Source organism: Pseudophryne corroboree, chromosome 11, assembly GCF_028390025.1.
Source record: "Pseudophryne corroboree isolate aPseCor3 chromosome 11, aPseCor3.hap2, whole genome shotgun sequence".
In the NCBI taxonomy this organism is placed as follows: domain Eukaryota; kingdom Metazoa; phylum Chordata; class Amphibia; order Anura; family Myobatrachidae; genus Pseudophryne; species Pseudophryne corroboree.
This window is the reverse complement of record NC_086454.1, coordinates 149,243,882-149,266,730: the sequence shown is the minus strand read 5'-3', so window position 1 is coordinate 149,266,730 and position 22,849 is coordinate 149,243,882. Positions and strand designations below refer to the sequence as shown.

General features: G+C 48.3%; 1 protein-coding gene across 2 annotated transcripts in view; it reads left to right on the top strand.

Annotated features, from left to right (window-relative positions):
- DNAJC4 (DnaJ heat shock protein family (Hsp40) member C4) overlaps positions 1-22,849 on the top strand; it is a 114,409-nt gene that overhangs the window by 43,572 nt on the left and 47,988 nt on the right. For both annotated transcript variants that reach the window (XM_063944954.1, XM_063944953.1), the window contains exon 3: positions 15,998-16,091. In XM_063944954.1, the coding sequence (XP_063801024.1) occupies positions 15,998-16,091 (94 nt within the window). The remainder of the gene's footprint in view (positions 1-15,997; positions 16,092-22,849) is intronic.

Here is a 22,849-nt window from a genome sequence, read left to right as displayed (position 1 = left end):
GTCTCTCCTGGGCACAGTTCCTATAACTGAGGTCTGGAGGAGGGGCATAGAGGGAGGAGCCAGTTCATACCCAGTCAAAGTCTTTTTAGTGTGCCCAAGCTCCTGCGGATCCCATCTATACCCCATGGTCCTTTTGGAGTCCCCAGCATCCTCTACGGACTAGGAGAAAAGGATTTACCGGTAGGTATTAAAATCCTATTTTCTCATACGTCCTAGAGGATGCTGGGGACACCATAAGAACCATGGGGTATAGACGGGATCCGCAGGAGACATGGGCACTTTAAGACTTTGAGTGGGTGTGAACTGGCTCCTCCCTCTATGCCCCTCCCTCAGACTCCAGTTTAGAATCTGTGCACAGGCAGACTGGATGCACACTGAGGAGCTCTACTCAGTTTCTCGGAAAAGACTTTGTTTGGTTTTTTAATGTTCAGGGAGCACTGCTGGCAACAGTCTCCCTGCATCGTGGGACTTAGGGGAGAGAAGTCAGACCGACTTCTAGTGAGTTTAAAGGCTCTGCTTCTTGGCTACAGGACATCATTAGCTCCTGAGGGTTTGGTGCTTAAATAAGTTATTATAAAGCGCTGCAGGGTCTGAGGCATTATATATTAAGGTTTCAGAACCGGGACAGGCGCTGGGTTGTGAGCTGGCAAACTCCCTCTGTGTTTCTCCGACAGGCTTTACTGTGGGTCTGTCCCCCTTTGGCCCAGTGTGTCTGTGGGTGTCGGTACAGGTGTGTCGGCATGTCTGAGGCGGAGTGCTTTTTCCAGGAGGAGACTGTGTTAGGGGCAGAAACGGCTGTGGGAGTGACCCTGTCGGCACCGCCGACTCCTGACTGGGTAAATGTGTTGAATGCTTTGAATGCTAATGTGGCTCTAATTAATAAGAGATTAGATAAATCTGAGTCTCAGAACCAGGTATGGAAAAAATCTGTGGAGGATGTGTTATCACAGGTCCAGACCCCTTCGGGGTCGCATAAACGTTCGTTTGCTCAATTAGCAGACACAGATACCGACACGGACACTGACTCCAGTGTCGACTATATTGATTCCAGATTAGACCTAAAATTGGCAAAGAGCATTCAGTACATGATTGTGGCAATAAAAGACGTGTTGCATATCTCCGAGGACCCTGCTGTTCCTGATACTAGGGTCTGTATGTATAAGGGAAAGAAACCTGAGGTAACGTTTACTCCCTCTCATGAACGGAATACCCTTTTTGAAAAAATGTGGGAAAATCCTGACAAAACGTTTCTGATTCCCAAAAGGATTCAAATGGCGTATCCGTTCCCCTCTGGGATAGAGAAAAGTGGGAGTCACCTCCCATTGTGGACAAGGCGCTATCATGGTTGTCTAAAAAGGTGGCGTTACCGTCTCCTGACACGCCAGCCCTTAAGGATCCTGCGGATTGTAGACAGGAAAATACGCTAAAATCCATTTACGTCACCACAGGTACACTACTCAGACCAGCTATTGCATCTGCGTGGGTGAGTAGTGCTATCGAAAAGTGGGCAGATAACTTGTCATCTGATATAGATACCCTGGATAGGGATACCATCCTTTTAACGCTGGGTAATATCAAGGACGCTGCAGCCTATCTAAAGGAAGCGGCGAGAGATATTGGCATTTTGGGATCAAGGGCCAATGCCATGGCAGTCTCAGCTAGGAGAGCATTGTGGATTCATCAATGGAATGCTGATGCTGACTCTAAGAAAGCTATGGAGTCTCTACCGTTTAAAGGTGGTGTATTGTTTGGTGAAGGTCTCGCTGAGTTGGTATCTAAGGCTACCGCGGGTAAGTCGTCATTTTTGCCTTATGTTCCTCCACAACAAAAGAAAGCTCACCACTTGCAGATGCAGTCCTTTCGGCCAAATAAATACAAAAAAGGCCGAGGTTATTCCTTCCTTGCTAATAGAGGAAGAGGAAAAGGTAAAAGATCTCCGGCCGTGGCAGGTTCTCAGGAGCAGAAGTCCTCCCCGGCTTCTGCCAAATCCACCGCATGACGCTGGGGCTCCTCTGCGAGAGTCCGCACCGGTGGGGGCACGTCTCAAGCTCTTCAGTCAATTCTGGGCTCGTTCGGCCCTAGACCCTTGGATTTTAGAAATAGTGTCCCAGGGGTACAAACTGGAGTTTCAAGACGTCCCCCCTCGATGTTTTTTCAAATCAGCCTTACCAGCTTCTCTTCCGAACAGGGAGGTAGTATGCGATGCAATACAAAAGTTGTGTCTGAATCAAGTCATTGTCTGGGTTCCCCCGGCACAACAGGGAGAAGGCTTTTATTCAAGCCTGTTTGTGGTTCTGAAGCCGGACGGCTTGGTTAGACCAATTCTGAACCTAAAGTCCCTCAATCTTTACCTAAGAAAATTCAAATTCAAGATGGAATCTCTCCAAGCAGTGATCTCCAGTCTCGAGGAAGGGGATTTCATGGTGTCGGTCGACATAAAGGATGCCTACTTACACATCCCCATATATCCTCTGCATCAGGCTTACCTGCGATTTGCTACTCAGGATTGTCATTACCAATTTCAGACGCTGCCGTTTGGTCTGTCCACGGCTCCGAGAATTTTCACCAAGGTAATGGCGGAAATGATGGTTCTCCTTCGCAGGAAAGGAGTCACAATTATACTGATAAATGCGAGATCCAAATACAAGCTGGAGCAGGACATTGCGCTCTCCCTGACAGTTCTGCAACAACATGGTTGGCTCCTAAACCTGCCGAAGTCACAGTTGAATCCGACGAAGCGGCTGTTGTTTTTGGGAATGATTTTGGACACGGAATTACAGAGAGTTTTTCTTCCAGAAGAGAAGGCTCTGGAAATTCAGAGTTTGGTCAAACAAATTCTGAAACCAGCGAGAGTATCAGTTCATCAATGCACTCAGTTGCTGGGGAAGATGGTGGCGGCCTACGAGGCCATTCAGTTTGGCAGATTCCATGCCAGAGTGTTTCAGTGGGACTTATTGGACAAGTGGTCCGGATCCCATCTGCACATACACCGGAAAATAATTCTATCCTCCAAGACCAGAATCTCACTCCTGTGGTGGCTGCACAGCTCTCACCTCCTAGAGGGACGCAGGTTCGGGATCCAGGACTGGATCCTAGTAACCACGGATGCGAGTCTCCGAGGCTGGGGAGCAGTCACACAGGTGGAAACCTTCCAGGGAAAATGGTCAAGCCAGGAAGTTTGTCTACACATAAACGTTCTGGAGTTAAGGGCCATTTACAATGGCCTTCTTCAAGCGGAACATCTTCTTCGCAACCGGCCCATCCTAATACAATCGGACAATATAACAGCAGTAGCGCACATAAACCGCCAGGGCGGAACAGAGAGCAGGGCGGCAATGGCAGAGGCCACAAAAGTTCTACGCTGGGCGGAAAGACATTCAAGCGCTCTGTCAGCAATCGTCATTCCAGGAGTGGACAACTGGGAAGCAGACTTCCTCAGCAGACACGATCTCCATCCAGGAGAGTGGGGTCTTCATCAAGAGGTCTTCACAGAAGTGACAAGTCTTTGGGGAATTCCTCAAATAGACATGATGGCGTCTCGCCTAAACCAGAAACTTCAGAGATATTGTTCCAGGTCAAGGGACCCTCAAGCAATAGCGGTGGACGCGCTGGTAACACCATGGGTGTTTCAGTCGGTGTACGTGTTTCCCCCGCTTCCACTCATCCCAAAGGTGCTAAAGATCATAAGAAGAACAAAGGTTCAGGTAATCCTCATTGCTCCGGACTGGTCAAGGAAGGCTTGGTATCCAGATCTTCAGGAATTACTCATAAGAGATCCCTGGCCTCTTCCTCTACGAGAGGGTCTGTTGCAGCAGGGACCGTGCGTGTACCACGACTTACCGCGGCTACGCTTGGCGGTTGAACGCCGGATCCTAGCCCGAAAGGGTATTCCCAGTGAAGTTATTCCCACACTTCTTCAGGCTAGAAAAGGAGTAACGTCTAAACATTATCACCGTATTTGGAGAAAGTATGGGGTAAATTTACTAACATTCGTAATTTTCTGTTTGAGGTCAAAGTTCAATCACGAATGACATCGAAAGTGTAAATATGCAACTTTTTGAATTTATTACGACTAATTTACTAAGCTGCCGTATTCTGCATTTTCGGTTTTTCCGATGTCGATGTCATTCGTTTTTTTAGGCAGTGTTTTACGTGAGTGACTTGTAAAACACTGCCGACTTTAATACAATGAATCTCGGCCGGATCTGAGAGATCCGTGCTGGGCTTCATTGTGCACCTTGTAAAAAAAATAAAAAATGTTTAAACTTAAAAAAAAAATTGCGTGGGGTCCCCCCTCCTAAGCAAAACCAGCCTCGGGCTCTTTGAGCCGGTCCTGGTTGCAAAAATATGGGGAAAAAATTGACAGGGGTTCCCCCATATTTAAACAACCAGCACCGGGCTCTGCGCCTGGTCCTGGTTCCAAAAATACGGGGGACAAAAAGCGTAGGGGTCCCCCGTATTTTTGAAACCAGCACCGGGCTCCACTAGCTGGACAGATAATGCCACAGCCGGGGGTCACTTTTATACAGCGCCCTGCGGCCGTGGCATTAAATACCCAACTAGTCACCCCTGGCCGGGGTACCCTGGAGGAGTGGGAACCCCTTCAATCAAGGGGTCCCCCCCCTCCAGCCACCCAAGGGCCAGGGGTGAAGCCCGAGGCTGTCCCCCCCCATCCATGGGCTGCGGATGGGAGGCTGATAGCCTTTGTTGAAAGTGTTGAATATTGTTTTTAGTAGCAGTACTACAAGTCCCAGCAAGCCTCCCCCGCAAGCTGGTACTTGGAGAACCACAAGTACCAGCATGCGGCGGAAAACCGGGCCCGCTGGTACCTGTAGTACTACTACTAAAAAAATACCCCAATAAAAACATAAGACACACACCTTGAAAGTATAACTTTAATACATACATCCACACCACCATATACACATACTTACCTTATGTTCACACGAGGGTCGGTCCTCTTCTCCATGTAGAATCCATGGTGTACCTGTTGAAAAAATTATACTCACAAAATCCAGGGTAGAAGGCTCTTCTGCTTGTAATCCATTTGTAATCCACGTACTTGTCAAAATAAAAAAACGGACACCCGACCTCGAACTGAAAGGGGCCCCATGTTTTCACATGGGACCCCTTTCCCCGAATGCCAGAAACCCCCTCTGACTTATGTCTAAGTGGGTTTCTTCAGCCAATCAGGGAGCGCCACGTTGTGGCACCCTCCTGATCGGCTGTGTGCTCCTGTACTGTCTGACAGGCGGCACACGGCAGTGTTACAATGTAGCGCCTATGCGCTCCATTGTAACCAATGGTGGGAACTTTGTGGTCAGCGGTTAACCGAAAGTAACCTCACCGCTGACCACAAAGTTCCCCCAGTGGCACCATGGGATCTTAACGTGGTGGTGCATTTTCTTCAATCACATTGGTTTGAACCTTTACAGAAGGTTGAGTTGAAATTTCTCACTTGGAAAGTGGTCATGCTATTGGCCTTAGCATCCGTAAGGCGGGTGTCTGAGTTGGCGGCTTTGTCTCACAAGAATCCTTATTTAATCTTTCATGAAGATAGAGCGGAGTTGAGGACTCGTCAACAGTTTCTGCCGAAGGTGGTTTCATCGTTCCACATGAACCAGCCTATTGTGGTACTGACGTCTTCGCGGAGTCAAAATCTCTCAATGTTGTCAGGGCCTTGAAGATTTATGTCGCCAGAACGGCTCAACTTAGGAAAACGGAAGCTCTGTTTATCCTGTATGCCGCCAACAAGATTGGAACGCCTGCTTCCAAGCAGACTATTGCACGCTGGATCTGTAATACGATTAAGCATGCTCATTCTACGGCTGGATTGCCGTTACCGAAATCAGTGAAGGCCCACTCTACCAGAAAAGTGGGCTCATCCTGGGCGGCTGCCCGCGAAAACTCGGCATTACAACTCTGCCGAGCAGCTACTTGGTCGGGTTCAAACACTTTTTTGCAAAATTTTACAAGTTTGATACCCTGGCTGATGAGGACCTCATGTTTGGTCAATCGGTGCTGCAGAGTCATCCGCACTATCCCGCTTGTTCTAGAGCTTTGGTATAAACCCCATGGTTCTTATGGTGTCCCCAGCATCCTCTAGGACGTATGAGAAAATAGGATTTTAATACCTACCGGTAAATCCTTTTCTCTTAGTCTGTAGAGGATGCTGGGCGCCCGTCCCAGTGCGGACTCTATCTGCAGTTATTAGTTATGTTTACACACGGGTTGTGTTACGTTATGGTCAGCCTGTTGCTGATGTTGTTCATGCCGTTGACTGGAGTTTCTGTTAAATGCCATGTTGTACGGCGTGTTTGAGGTGTGAGCTGGTATGTGTCCCACCTTAGTTAACAATAAATCCTTTCCTCGAAATGTCCGTCTCCCTGGGCACAGTTCCTATAACTGGAGTCTGGGGGAGGGGCATAGAGGGAGTAGCCAGTTCACACCCACTTAAAGTGCCCATGTCTCCTGCGGATCCCGTCTATACCCCATGGTTCTTATGGTGTCCCCAGCATCCTCTACGGACTAAGAGAAAAGGATTTACCGGTAGGTATTAAAATCCTACTTTATATGGCGCCACATGGGATCCGCAGCGGCCAAATACAGAGTAAACAAATAAGCAAAACATGAAGACAGTAACTTACAGTTCAATGCAGTATAGGGCAAGTACAGGGTATATAAAATAAGAATTTACTTACCGATAATTCTATTTCTCGGAGTCCGTAGTGGATGCTGGGGTTCCTGAAAGGACCATGGGGAATAGCGGCTCCGCAGGAGACAGGGCACAAAAAGTAAAGCTTTAGGATCAGGTGGTGTGCACTGGCTCCTCCCCCTATGACCCTCCTCCAAGCCTCAGTTAGGTACTGTGCCCGGACGAGCGTACACAATAAGGAAGGATTTATGAATCCCGGGTAAGACTCATACCAGCCACACCAATCACACTGTACAACCTGTGATCTGAACCCAGTTAACAGTATGATAACAGCGGAGCCTCTGAAAGGATGGCTCACAACAATAATAACCCGATTTTTGTAACTATGTACAAGTAATGCAGATAATCCGCACTTGGGATGGGCGCCCAGCATCCACTACGGACTCCGAGAAATAGAATTATCGGTAAGTAAATTCTTATTTTCTCTATCGTCCTAGTGGATGCTGGGGTTCCTGAAAGGACCATGGGGATTATACCAAAGCTCCCAAACGGGCGGGAGAGTGCGGATGACTCTGCAGCACCGAATGAGAGAACTCCAGGTCCTCCTTAGCCAGGGTATCAAATTTGTAGGATTTTACAAACGTGTTCTCCCCTGACTAAATAGCCGCTCGGCAAAGTTGTAAAGCCGAGACCCCTCGGGCAGCCGCCCAAGATGAGCCCACCTTCCTTGTGGAATGGGCATTTACATATTTTGGCTGTGGCAGGCCTGCCACAGAATGTGCAAGCTGAATTGTATTACACATCCAACTAGCAAAAGTCTGCTTAAAAGCAAGAGCACCCAGTTTCTTGGGTGCATACAGGATAACAGCAAGTCAGTTTTCCTGACTCCAGCCGTCCTGGAACCTATATTTTCAGGGCCCTGACCACATCTAGCAACTTGGAGTCCTCCAAGTCCCTAGTAGGCGCAAGACACCCCAATAAGCTGGTTCAGGTGAAACACTGACACCACCTTAGGGAGAGAACTGGGGACGAGTCCGCAGCTCTGCCCTGTCCGAATGGACAAACAGATATGGGCTTTTTTGAGAAAAAAACCACCAATTTGACACTCGCCTGGTCCAGGCCAGGTCCAAGAGCATGTTCACTTTTCATGTGAGATGCTTCAAATCCACAGATTTGACTGGTTTTAAACCAATGTGTTTTGAGGAATCCCAGAACTACGTTGAGATCCCACAGTGCCACTGGAGGCACAAAAGGGGGTTGTATATGCAATACTCCCTTGACAAACTTCTGGACTTCAGGAACTGAAGCCAATTCTTTCTGGAAGAAAAATCGACAGGGCCGAAATTTGAACCTTAATGGACCCCAATTTGAGGCCCATAGACACTCCTGTTTGCAAGAAATGCAGGAATCGACCGAGTTGAAATTTCTTCGTGGGGCCTTCCTGGCCTCACACCACGCAACATATTTTCGCCACATGTGGTGATAATGTTGTGCGGTCACCTCCTTTCTGGCTTTGACCAGGGTAGGAATGACCTCTTCCTGAATGCCTTTTCCCTTAGGATCCGGCGTTCCACCGCCATGCCGTCAAACGCAGCTGCGGTAAGTCTTGGAACAGACATGGTACTTGCTGAAACAAGTCCCTTCTTAGCGGCAGAGGCCATAAGTCCTCTGTGAGCATCTCTTGAAGTTCCGGGTGCCACGTCCTTCTTGGCCAATCCGGAGCCATGAGTATAGTTCTTACTCCTCTACGTCTTATAATTCTCAGTACCTTAGGTATGAAAAGCAGAGGATGGAACACATACACCGACTGGTACACCCACGGTGTTACCAGAACGTCCACAGCTATTGCCTGAGGGTCTCTTAACCTGGCGCAATACCTGTCCCGTTTTTTGTTCAGACGGGACGCCATCATGTCCACCTTTGGTAATTCCCAACGGTTTACAATTATGTGGAAAACTTCCCCATGAAGTTCCCACTCTGCCGGGTGGAGGTCGTGCCTACTGAGGAAGTCTGCTTCCCAGTTTCCATTCCCGGAATGAAACACTGCTGACAGTGCTATCACATGATTTTCCGCCCAGCGAAAAGTCCTTGCAGTTTTTGCCACTGCCCTCCTGCTTCTTGTGCCGCCCTGTCTATTTACGTGGGCGACTGCCGTGATGTTTTATCCCACTGGATCAATACCGGCTGACCTTGAAGCAGAGGTCTTGCTAAGCTTAGAGCATTATAATTTTACCCTTAGCTATATTTATGTGGAGAAAAATCTCCAGACTTGATCACACTCCCTGGAAATTTTTTCCTTGTGTGACTGCTCCCCAGCCTCTCGGGCTGGCCTCCGTGGTCACCAACATCCAAAACTGAATGCCGAATCTGCGGCCCTCTAGAAGATGAGCACTCTGTAACCACCACAGGAGAGACACCCTTGTCCTTGGATATAGGGTTATCCGCTGATGCATCTGAAGATGCGATCCGGACCATTTGTCCAGCAGATCCCACTGAAAAGTTCTTGCATGAAATCTGCCGACTGGAATTGCTTCGAAGGAAGTCACCATTTTTTTACCATGGCCCTTGTGCAATGATGCACTGATTTTAGGAGGTTCCTGACTAGCTCGGATAACTCCCTGGCTTTCTCTTCCGGGAGAAACACCGTTTTCTGGACTGTGTCCAGAATCATCCCTAAGCACAGGAGACTTTGGAATATTTAGAATCCACCCCTGCTGTTGTAACAGTATCCGAGATAGTGCTACTCCGACCTCCAACTGTTCCCTGGACTTTGCCCTTATCAGGAGATCGTCCAAGTAAGGGATAATTAAGACGCCTTTTCTTCGAAGAAGAACCATCATTTCGGCCATTACCTTGGTAAAGACCCGGGGTGCCGTAGACAATCCAAACGGCAGCGTCTGAAACTGATAGTGACAGTTCTGTACCACGAACCTGAGGTACCCTTAGTGATAAGAGCAAATTTGGGACATGGAGGTAAGCATCCCTGATGTCTCGGGACACCAGATAGTCCCCTTCTTCCCGGTTCGTTATCACTGCTCTGAGTGACTCCATCTTGATTTGAACCTTTGTAAGTGTTCAAATTTTTTTAGATTTAGAATAGGTCTCACCTAGCCTTCTGGCTTCAGTACCACAATATAGTGTGGAATAATACCCCTTTTCTTGTTGTAGGAGGGGTAATTTAATTATCACCTGCTGGGAATACAGCTCGTGAATTTTTTCCCATACTGCCTCCTTGTCGGAGGGAGACCTTGGTAAAGCAGACTTCAGGAGCCTGCGCAGGGGAAACGTCTCGACATTCCAAACTGTACCCCTGGGATACTACTTGTAGGATCCAGGGGTCCTGTACGGTCTCCGCGTCATGCTGAGAGCTTGTCAGAAGCGGTGGAACGCTTCTGTTCCTGGGAATGGGCTGCCTGCTGCAGTCTTCTTCCCTTTCCTCTATCCCTGGGCAGATATGACTCTTATAGGGACGAAAGGACTGAAGCTGAAAAGACGGTGTCTTTTTCTGCAGAGATGTGACTTAGGGTAAAAACGGTGGATTTTCCAGCAGTTGCCGTGGCCACCAGGTCCGATGGACCGACCCCAAATAACTCCTCTTCCTTTATACGGCAATACACCTTTGTGCCGTTTGGAATCTGCATCACCTGACCACTGTCGTGTCCATAAACATCTTCTGGCAGATATGGACATCGCACTTACTCTTGATGCCAGAGTGCAAATATCCCTCTGTGCATCTCGCATATATAGAAATACATCCTTTAAATGCTCTATAGTCAATAAAATACTGTCCCTGTCAAGGGTATCAATATTTTTAGTCAGGGAATCCGACCAAGCCACCCCAGCTCTGCACATCCAGGCTGAGGCGATCGCTGGTCGCAGTATAACACCAGTATGTGTGTATATACTTTTTATGATATTTTTCCAGCCTCCTGTCAGCTGGCTCCTTGAGGACGGCCCTATCTATAGACGGTACCGCCACTTGTTCTGATAAGCGTGTGAGCGCCTTATCCACCCTAAGGGGTGTTTCCCAACGCGCCCTAACTTCTGGCGGGAAAGGGTATACCGCCCATATTTTCTATCGGGGGGAACCCACGCATCATCACACACTTCATTTAATTTATCTGATTCAGGAAAAACTACTGTAGTTTTTTCACATCCCACATAATACCCTCTTTTGTGGTACTTGTAGTATCAGAAATATGTAACACCTCCTTCATTGCCCTTAACGTGTGGCCCTAATAAGGAATACGTTTGTTTATTCACCGTCGACACTGGATTCAGTGTCCCTGTCTGTGTCTGTGTCGACCGACTAAAGTAAACGGGCGTTTTAAAACCCCTGACGGTGTTTTTGAGACGTCTCATGTCGTCAACCGACCTTGGCGCGTGTTGACATTATCACGTAATTCCCTAAATAAGCCATCCATTCCGGTGTCGACTCCCTAGAGAGTGACATCACCATTACAGGCAATTGCTCCGCCTCCTCACCAACATCGTCCTCATACATGTCGACACACACGTACCGACACACAGCACACACACAGGGAATGCTCTGATAGAGGACAGGACCTACTAGCCCTTTGGAGAGACAGAGGGAGAGTTTGCCAGCACACACCAAAAACGCTATAATTATATAGGGACAACCTTATATAAGTGTTTTCCCTTATAGCATCTTTTTTATATATTTCTAACGCCAAATTAGTGCCCCCCCTCTCTGTTTTAACCCTGTTTCTGTAGTGCAGTGCAGGGGAGAGCCTGGGAGCCTTCCCTCCAGCCTTTCTGTGAGGGAAAATGGCGCTGTGTGCTGAGGAGATAGGCCCCGCCCCTTTTTCGGCGGCCTCGTCTCCCGCTCTTAACGGATTCTGGCAGGGGTTAAATATCTCCATATAGCCCCCGGAGGCTATATGTGAGGTATTTTTAGCCAAAAAAGGTTTTCATTTGCCTCCCAGGGCGCCCCCCTCCCAGCGCCCTGCACCCTCAGTGACTGCCGTGTGAAGTGTGCTGAGAGGAAAATGGCGCACAGCTGCAGTGCTGTGCGCTACCTTAAGAAGACTGAGGAGTCTTCTGCCGCCGATTCTGGACCTCTTCTCGTTTCAGCATCTGCAAGGGGGCCGGCGGCGAGGCTCCGGTGACCATCCAGGCTGTACCTGTGATCGTCCCTCTGGAGCTAATGTCCAGTAGCCAAAGAAGCCAATCCATCCTGCACGCAGGTGAGTTCACTTCTTCTCCCCTAAGTCCCTCGTTGCAGTGATCCTGTTGCCAGCAGGACTCACTGTAAAATAAAAAACCTAAGCTAAACTTTTCTAAGCAGCTCAGGAGAGCCACCTAGATTGCACCCTTCTCGGCCGGGCACAAAAATCTAACTGAGGCTTGGAGGAGGGTCATAGGGGGAGGAGCCAGTGCACACCACCTGATCCTAAAGCTTTACTTTTAGTGCCCTGTCTCCTGCGGAGCCGCTATTCCCCATGGTCCTTTCAGGAACCCCAGCATCCACTAGGACGATAGAGAAACATAGCTGCGTCAGTAGACAGCACTGAAATAAGTATCAGGGTGGGAGAAAACCGAAGGATTTGGTGCAATCAAAGGGAGTATTGAAAATAAGTTAAGTAAGAGACGTTAAAGCACATGAGGGAAGAGGTCCCTGCTCGTGAGAGCTTACATTCTAAAGGGGATCCGGTCTGAAGATCGACAGTGCCTATGTCGACAATGTTTAGGTTGACCACTATAGGTCGACAGGGTTTCTAGGTCGACATGAGTTTTTCACGTTTTACTTTTTTGAAATTTTTCATACTTAACGATCCACGCGGACTACGATTGGGAACGGTAACCTGTGCCGAGCGCAGCGGTAGCAGGCGAGCCATGCGAGGGGACGCGGTGCACTAATTGGGCTTCCTGGTCACTGTACGGAGAAAACAACACAAAACCCCCCATAAAAAACTCATGTCGACCTTTTGTCCTGTCGACCTAGAACTTGTCGACCTATAGTGGTCGACCTAAAAATTGTCGACCTAGACACTGTCGATCTAATGATCTACACCCATTCTAAAGGGGAGGGGCACACAGACAGGGGTGACACAGATGGGGTAGAAAGTGAGCGTGGGCCACATCATTATATGCTCTCATTTGAAAAAGTCCTAAAGGGGTCATTCCGAGTTGATCGCTCGCTAGCAGTTCTTAGCAGCTGTGCAAACGCATTGTCACCGCCCACCGGGGAGTGTATTTTCGCTTTGCAGAAGGGCGAACGCTTGTGCAGCAGAGCGCCTGCAAATTCTTTTTGTGAAAAACAAGACCAGCCCTGTAGTGACTCTTCGTGTGCGTTGATTCTAATGACGGAGGGTCGGCTTTTGACGTCACACACCCGCCCAGCCACACCTGCGTTTTTTCTGCCACGCTTGCTTTTTACCAAACACTCCCTGAAAACGGTCAGTTGCCACCCAAAAACGCCCACTTCATGTCAATCTCCTTGCGATCGGCTGTGCGTTTGGAATCGTCGCTAGAACCAGTGCAAAACCACAAAGAAGTTTGTACCCGTACGACGCACGTGCGCATTACATTGCATACGCATGCATATATTAGCCGTTTTTTTCACTGATCGCTACGCAGCGAACAACGGCAGCTAGCGATCGACTCGGAATGACCCCCTATATCTCTGCTGAAAGTGCCGACATTTAAGCAAAATTTATTTTGATTCTTCTAAAGCCCAATCATAAGTGATTGGTTCCAGTAATAAATATTTTTGGTTTAATGTAACGAAGTACGAGTGCGGCGGCTGTGCGGGTTGCCTGTCGAACTCTGATGTTGTTTTAAAGGGGCAATCATTTACAAGGCTAAACCATGCATTATCCTGCTGGAATACTCCATTATTGTGGGGGGTCCAGGGCTGCAACATAGCGGTTTCCAGTCAATAACGTGTTCAGGCGGACCCAACTCTTGCCATGTGAACACACATGGCATGTGAACACCCCACACCATTATGGTAACCCTGCCAGCCTGCACATTACCATGTTGACAACTGGGGTCCATGGCCTCAGGGGAATTGTGCCACATCCAAACACTACCATCAGCCCAAAGCAACTAGAACTGTGACTTATTGGTCAACACCACATGTTGCCAGTTCTCCAGGGTCCAATTAGTGATGTCTTGAGCCCAGGTGAGGCTCTGTGTCTGGTGTTCTAGTGTTAATAGGGACACTCTGGTGGGTCTTCTGCTCCCATATCCCATGGAAGCTAAAGGGGATCATTCTGAGTTGATTGCTCGCTAGCAACTTTTTGCTGTGCTGCAAACAGATAGTCGCCGCCTATGGGGGAGTGTTTTTTCGCTTTGCAAGTGTGCGAACGTTTTTGCAGCCGATGGCACAAAAAGCTTTGTCGCAGTTTCAGAGTAGCTCTGGACTTACTCAGCCGCTGCAATCACTTCAGACTTTTTGGTCCCGGAATTGACGTCAGATACCCGCCCTGCAAACGCTTGGACACGCCTGCGTTTTTCCAAACACTTCCAGAAAACGGTCAGTTGACACCCATAAACTCCCTTTTTCTATCAATCACCTAGCGATCGGCAGTGCGAATGGATATTTAGTTAAATCCATTGCCCAGCACCAATCCTCTTTTTACCCGTACGACGCGCCTGCGCATTGCAGTGCATACGTATGCGCAGTTTTGCCGAGTTTTAACCTGCTCGCAGCGCTGCAAAAAGTCGCTGGCGAGCGATCATTTCTGTATGACCCCCAAAGAACGCTGCACTGACCTGCTGGATGTGTGTCTGGTACCTCCTGCATTGAATGTGGAGTCCGTATCGCTTGTCTGTTACCACGGACAATTCTGGCCAGACGCAACTGCTCATCATTAAGCACCCGTAGTCTGCTTCTGCGCTGTACATGGTGGGAGGTAATGCCTTCCGTGAGGTATTCCGCTACACAAATGACACCTTAGTTTGAGGAATGTTCACACAACTTTGGAAATGCAATGTTCCATCCGTCGGCACCCACCATCATGCCCCATTTGAACTCCAATAATTAATGTCGAATTGCCATGAGCAGCCTAGCTGGTGTTCAAACTCACAAGATGTCAAGATTACAACAGCTGCAGGATTGGGCATTTCTAAGATGTCACAGTGCAGTGGCGCCACTTTCCATTACTTTTACATACTGTTATCCCATGACTTTTGGCATTTTAGTGTATACCACCTATTTTGTATTGCATTCTGTTATAGAGGTCCCTTCTGAAGAAATCCAAAGTATGATACCATACCACCATGTTTTCCTATTGGACTGGTGTCACTACTGCTAAAGATTGGAAGGGGGACTACAGCGCACGCTTTTAAGAATCCCTAACAATGGAAAATGCCCAGTCAAATTTGTGACCTGAACCATATGGAGAAATTAGTATACATAAGCAATATCTGAGCAACCTCTGGGGATGAGGGGGTGGCCAGGGTTAAGACACTAGGGGGGTGATTTAGAGTTGGTTGCAGATTTTGCTATTTTACCAAAATAGGCGACCACTCAAATCACATGCTGGGTAAGGTCGTTCAGCATGTGTGGCGCCGCCCCGCTATACGATCTCAATTCAATTGCGATCACATCGCAAAAACCTCAAATAGAGGTTCACTCCTGCTTATGCAGCACGGCTGCATGTGCAGGGGCACCACTGCCATGTTTCCGATTGCAGGTGACCTCAACCGGCACCGAAAATGGCCATGACATGCCTGCGTTTCCCTCAGCCTCCCCACCCTTGGATGGTGTCGCCTGTCAATCATAATGATTTATTGCGCACTGCAGCTGCTGCACTTTCGCAGACGGCCAGTAAGCGCCCGTTTGTGCTGTTGCATCGCATTGTGCTGTGATCAGGTCAGAATAAGGCCCTAGGGCCAGTTTGTCAACAAGAATAGGTGATAATCCCTTCTGTGTTAAAAGCTGGCACTTTCCATACAGAGACCAATTTCGCTCATCTTGAAAAGGGGCTCCAGCTAGTATTAACGAGAACCTTTAATGCCATAGAAAGAAAAATCTATGCCTCGTGTGTCCTCATTTTGCACCAGTTGCAGTAGGAAACCCCATTTCTAAACTTCCCGACTATTGCTTTGTTGCTGCTCTTCAGTGCAAAGTGTCTTAATGTTATACTTTTGCAGGCAGTGCGTTTCAGAAGGTTTTTTTATTTAACATCTGCTGACATATAATTATATGAGTTAAATACTCCTCAAAATATATTCTTAAATTGAGCATGATTTGACAATTTTACAGTAAATGAATACTTTTGTATATTCGACCTTCAGTGTGGTTACATGGATTAGCGCGGCATATTTTACACATTTGTGTATACAGTTTGACTTTTTTTAATGTTCTTTCAGCTCAGATGTGAAGGACCACTACAAGGTATTGGGCGTTGGCAGGAAGGCCACAAGCGAGGAAATTAAGAATGCTTTTTTCGCCCAGTCAAAGAAGGTAACTCTCTCATATTATTGTAAATTATTTCTATGGAAATAGATCCCCTTTCAGTACATCTAGAGCAGTAGTGGGCAATCTTCATACAATCACAGGAGACCTCCTGGGCTGCAAGTTCAAGCAATATATTTTATATTTAAAGAAAAAGCCCTACACTGTATATAATAGCATACTGCCGGACAGTCTAATATAAGTAAAAAAAATAATAATAATATATAAATATATATATATATATATATATATCACTGGAAAAGAGTGGCACTCTCAGGACTTCATTCAGGTAAAGAAGGACACAGCGGTCACAAACTTGGTCTAATCGACGTTTCGATAATTTAATATCGTCATCAGGATAACCAGCGGGTACAGACAACAACATTTAAATACCTACTCACCACCCCATGTGCAACTACACCATCGGTGCGGGCGCAGGGTCCATGGACGACAGCAAACTGCGTTGCGCACTTCCTATGCGCCCGGACGCTCGAGCAGTTGCCTAGAGACAAAGACATCATGTGACCTAAACAAACAGAAAAAAACACAATGCAGGAGAATACAGATCAAGTAAACAGCAAATTGGGGGACAAAACAGATGTATGCAGTAGATGACCCCATACATAATAGATACATAATCATATTAAATATCATTTAGCATGTATACAGCTAATCCATGAGAACCGATTAGCTGTATACATGCTAAATGATATTTCTCTAACGTCCTAGTGGATGCTGGGGACTCCGAAAGGACCATGGGGAATAGCGGCTCCGCAGGAGACTGGGCACAAAGTAAAAGCTTTAGGACTAGCTGGTGTGCACTGGCTCCTCCCCCTATGACCCTCCTCCAAGCCTCAGTTGAGATTTTGTGCCCGAACGAGAAGGGTGCAATCTAGGTGGCTCTCCTGAGCTGCTTAGAGTAAAAGTTTAAATAGGTTTTTTATTTTCAGTGAGACCTGCTGGCAACAGGCTCACTGCATCGAGGGACTAAGGGGAGAAGAAGCGAACTCACCTGCGTGCAGAGTGGATTGGGCTTCTTAGGCTACTGGACATTAGCTCCAGAGGGACGATCACAGGCCCAGCCATGGATGGGTCCCGGAGCCGCGCCGCCGGCCCCCTTACAGATGCTGAAGCAAGAAGAGGTCCATAAATCGGCGGCAGAAGACTTTCCTGTCTTCATAAGGTAGCGCACAGCACTGCAGCTGTGCGCCATTGCTCTCAGCACACTTCACACTTCGGTCACTGAGGGTGCAGGGCGCTGGGGGGGGGCGCCCTGGGAAGCAATGAATTTACCTTATTTGGCAAAAAATACATCACATATAGCTCCTGGGCTATATGGATGTATTTAACCCCTGCCAGTTTTCCAGAAAAAAGCGGGAGAAGAGCCCGCCGTGAAGGGGGCGGGGCCTATCTCCTCAGCACACAGCGCCATTTTTCCCACACAGCTCCGCTGGTAGGAAGGCTCCCAGAATCTCCCCTGCATCCTGCAACTACAGAAACGGTAAAAAAGAGAGGGGGGCACTTATTTGGCAAAATAACAGATATAAGCAGCTATAAGGGATAGACACTTATTGTAAGGTTGTCCCTATACATATATAGCGCTCTGGTGTGTGCTGGCAAACTCTCCCTCTGTCTCCCCAAGGGGCTAAGTGGGTCCTGTCCTCTATCAGAGCATTCCCTGTGTGTGTGCTGGGTGTCGGTACGTGTGTGTCGACATGTATGAGGAGGAAAATGATGTGGAGGCGGAGCAATTGCCTATAATGGTGAGGTCACCCCCTAGGGAGTCGACACCTGAATGGATGGCCGTAATTAAGGAATTACGTGACAGTGTCGGCACGTTACAGAAAACTGTTGACGACATGAGACAGCCGGCAGCTCAGTTAGTGCCTGTCCAGGCGTCTCAAACACCGTCAGGGGCTATTAAACGCCCATTACCTCAGTGGGTCGACACGGACCCAGACACAGACACTGACTCCAGTGTCGACGGTGAAGAAACAAACGTATTTTCCAGTAGGGCCACACGTTACATGATCACGGCAATGAAGGAGGTTTTGCACATCTCTGATACTGCAAGTACCACAAAAAGGGGTATTATGTGGGGTGTGAAAAAACTACCCGTAGTTTTTCCTGAATCAGATGAATTGAATGAAGTGTGTGATGAAGCGTGGGTTACCCCCGACAAAAAACTGCTAATTTCTAAAAAATTATTGGCACTATATCCCTTCCCACCAGAGGTTAGGGCTCGTTGGGAAACACCCCCTAGGGTGTATAAGGCGCTCACACGCTTATCAAAACAAGTGGCGTTACCGTCTCCAGAAACGGCCGCCCTTAAGGAGCCAGCAGATAGGAGGCTGGAAAATATCCTTAAAAGTATATACACTCATACTGGTGTTATACTGCGACCAGCAATCGCCTCAGCCTGTATGTGCAGTGCTGGGGTGGCTTGGTCGGATTCCCTGACTGAAAATATTGATACCCTGGACAGGGACAATATATTATTGACTATAGAGCATTTAAAGGATGCATTCCTATATATGCGAGATGCACAGAGAGACATTTGCACTCTGGCATCAAGAGTAAGTGCGATGTCCATTTCTGCCAGAAGAGGATTATGGACGCGACAGTGGTCAGGGGATGCGGATTCCAAACGGCATATGGAAGTATTGCCGTATAAAGGGGAGGAGTTCTTTGGGGGCGGTCTATCGGACCTGGTGGCCACGGCAACGGCTGGGAAATCCACCTTTTTACCCCAAGTCACCTCGCAGCAGAAAAAGATACCGTCTTTTCAGGCTCAGTCCTTTCGTCCCCATAAGGGCAAGCGGGCAAAAGGCCACTCATATCTGCCCCGGGGCAGAGGAAGGGGAAAAAGACTGCAACAGACAGCTTCTTCCCACTAACAGAAGCCCTCCCCCGCTTCTGCCAAGTCCTCAGCATGACGCTGGGGCCTTACAAGCGGACTCAGGCACGGTGGGGGCCCGTCTCAAGAATTTCAGCGCACAGTGGGCTCACTCGCAAGTGGACCCCTGGATCCTGCAGGTAGTATCTCAGGGGTACAAATTGGAATTCGAGACGTCTCCCCCTCGCCGGTTCCTGAAGTCTGCTTTACCAACGTCTACCCCCGACAGGGAGGCGGTATTGGAAGCCATTCACAAGCTGTATTCCCAGCAAGTGATAATCAAGGTACCCCTCCTACAACAGGGAAAGGGGTATTACTCCACGCTGTTTGTGGTACCGAAGCCGGACGGCTCGGTGAGACCCATTTTAAATCTGAAAGCCTTGAACACTTACATAAAAAGGTTCAAGTTCAAGATGGAGTCACTCAGAGCAGTGATAGCGAACCTGGAAGAAGGGGACTACATGGTGTCTCTGGACATCAAGGATGCGTACCTCCATGTCCCAATTTGCCCTTCTCACCAAGGGTACCTCAGGTTTGTGGTACAGAACTGTCACTATCAGTTTCAGACGCTGCCGTTTGGATTGTCCACGGCACCCCGGGTCTTTACCAAGGTAATGGCCGAAATGATGATTCTTCTTCGAAGAAAAGGCGTCTTAATTATCCCTTACTTGGACGATCTCCTGATAAGGGCACGGTCCAGAGAACAGTTAGAGGTCGGAGTAGCACTATCTCAAATAGTACTACGACAGCACGGATGGATTCTAAATATTCCAAAATCGCAGCTGATTCCGACGACACGTCTGCTGTTCCTAGGGATGATTCTGGACACAGTACAGAAAAAGGTGTTTCTCCCGGAAGAGAAAGCCAGGGAGTTATCCGACCTAGTCAGGAAACTCCTAAGACCAGGCCAGGTGTCAGTGCATCAGTGCACAAGGGTCCTGGGAAAGATGGTGGCTTCTTACGAAGCGATTCCATTCGGCAGATTCCACGCAAGAACTTTTCAGTTGGATCTGCTAGACAAATGGTCCGGATCGCATCTTCAAATGCATCAGCGGATAACCCTGTCTCCAAGGACAAGGGTGTCTCTCCTGTGGTGGTTACAGAGTGCTCATCTCCTAGAGGGCCGCAGATTCGGCATTCAGGATTGGGTCCTGGTGACCACGGATGCCAGCCTGAGAGGCTGGGGAGCAGTCACACAGGGAAAAAATTTCCAGGGCTTGTGGTCAAGCATGGAAACGTCACTTCACATAAATATCCTGGAACTAAGGGCCATTTACAATGCCCTAAGTCAGGCAAGGCCTCTGCTTCAGGGTCAGCCAGTATTGATCCAGTCGGACAACATCACGGCAGTCGCCCACGTAAACAGACAGGGCGGCACAAGAAGCAGGAGGGCAATGACGGAAGTGGCAAGGATTCTTCGCTGGGCGGAAAATCATGTGATAGCACTGTCAGCAGTGTTCATTCCGGGAGTGGACAACTGGGAAGCAGACTTCCTCAGCAGACACGATCTTCACCCGGGGGAGTGGGGACTTCACCCAGAAGTCTTCCACATGATTGTAAACCGTTGGGAAAAACCAAAGGTGGACATGATGGCGTCTCGCCTCAACAAAAAACTGGACAGATATTGCTCCAGGTCAAGGGACCCTCAGGCAATAGCTGTGGACGCTCTGGTAACACCGTGGGTGTACCGGTCAGTGTATGTGTTCCCTCCTCTTCCTCTCATACCAAAAGTACTGAGAATCATAAGAAGGAGAGGAGTAAAGACTATACTCGTGGCTCCGGATTGGCCAAGAAGGACTTGGTACCCGGAAATTCAAGAGATGCTCACGGAAGACCCGTGGCCTCTACCTCTAAGACAGGACCTGCTCCAGCAGGGACCATGTCTGTTCCAAGACTTACCGCGGCTGCGTTTGACGGCATGGCGGTTGAACGCCGGATCCTGAAGGAAAAAGGCATTCCGGATGAAGTCATCCCTACCCTGATCAAAGCCAGGAAGGATGTAACCGTACAACATTATCACCGTATTTGGCGTAAATATGTTGCGTGGTGCGAGGCCAGGAAGGCCCCTACGGAGGAATTTCAACTGGGTCGATTCCTGCATTTCCTGCAAACAGGACTGTCTATGGGCCTCAAATTGGGGTCCATTAAGATTCAAATTTCGGCCCTGTCGATATTCTTCCAAAAAGAACTAGCTCTGTTCCTGAAGTTCAGACGTTTGTCAAGGGAGTACTGCATATACAGCCTCCTTTTGTGCTTCCAGTGGCACCTTGGGATCTCAATGTAGTGTTGGGATTCCTAAAATCACATTGGTTTGAACCACTCACCACTGTGGACTTGAAATATCTCACATGGAAAGTGGTAATGCTGTTAGCCCTGGCTTCAGCCAGGCGTGTATCAGAATTGGCGGCTTTATCCTATAAAAGCCCTTACCTAATTTTTCATACGGACAGGGCAGAATTGAGGACTCGTCCTCAATTTCTCCCTAAGGTGGTTTCAGCATTTCACTTAAACCAACCTATTGTGGTGCCTGCGGCTACTAGGGACTTGGAGGATTCCAAGTTGCTGGACGTAGTCAGGGCCCTGAAAATATATGTTTCCAGGACGGCTGGAGTCAGAAAATCTGACTCGCTGTTTATCCTGTATGCACCCAACAAGCTGGGTGCTCCTGCTTCTAAGCAGACGATTGCTCGTTGGATTTGTAGTACAATTCAGCTTGCACATTCTGTGGCAGGCCTGCCACAGCCAAAATCTGTAAAAGCCCATTCCACACGGAAAGTGGGCTCATCTTGGGCGGCTGCCCGAGGGGTCTCGGCTTTACAACTTTGCCGAGCAGCTACTTGGTCAGGGGCAAACACGTTTGCTAAATTCTACAAATTTGATACCCTGGCTGAGGAGGACCTGGAGTTCTCTCATTCGGTGCTGCAGAGTCATCCGCACTCTCCCGCCCGTTTGGGAGCTTTGGTATAATCCCCATGGTCCTTTCGGAGTCCCCAGCATCCACTAGGACGTTAGAGAAAATAAGAATTTACTTACCGATAATTCTATTTCTCATAGTCCGTAGTGGATGCTGGGCGCCCATCCCAAGTGCGGATTGTCTGCATTACTTGTACATAGTTATTGTTACAAAAATCGGGTTATTGTTGTTGTGAGCCATCTTTTCAGAGGCTCCTTCTGTTATCATGCTGTTAACTGGGTTCAGATCACAAGTTGTACGGTGTGATTGGTGTGGCTGGTATGAGTCTTACCCGGGATTCAAAATCCTTCCTTATTGTGTACGCTCGTCCGGGCACAGTATCCTAACTGAGGCTTGGAGGAGGGTCATAGGGGGAGGAGCCAGTGCACACCAGCTAGTCCTAAAGCTTTTACTTTGTGCCCAGTCTCCTGCGGAGCCGCTATTCCCCATGGTCCTTTCGGAGTCCCCAGCATCCACTACGGACTATGAGAAATAGAATTATCGGTAAGTAAATTCTTATTTTAATATGATTATGTATGGGATCATCTACTGCATACATCTGTTTTGTCCCCCGATTTGCTGTTTACTTGATCTGTATTCTCCTGCATTGTATTTTTTTCTGTTTGTTTAGGTCACATAATGTCTTTGTCTCTAGGCAACCGCTCGAGCGTCCGGGCGCACAGGAAGTACGCAACGCAGTTTGCTGTCGTCCATGGACCCGGCGCCCGCAGCGATGGTGTAGTTGCACATGGGGTGGTGAGTAGGTATTTAAATGTTGTTGTCTGTACCCGCTGGTTATCCTGATGACGATATTAAAGTGATATCCATGGCCGATTGACCATTTGTGGAGGCACCTGGGCATTTATGTGCTGTTTGTGAGAGTGCCGGTCCCTACATTGATATATTTATATATATATA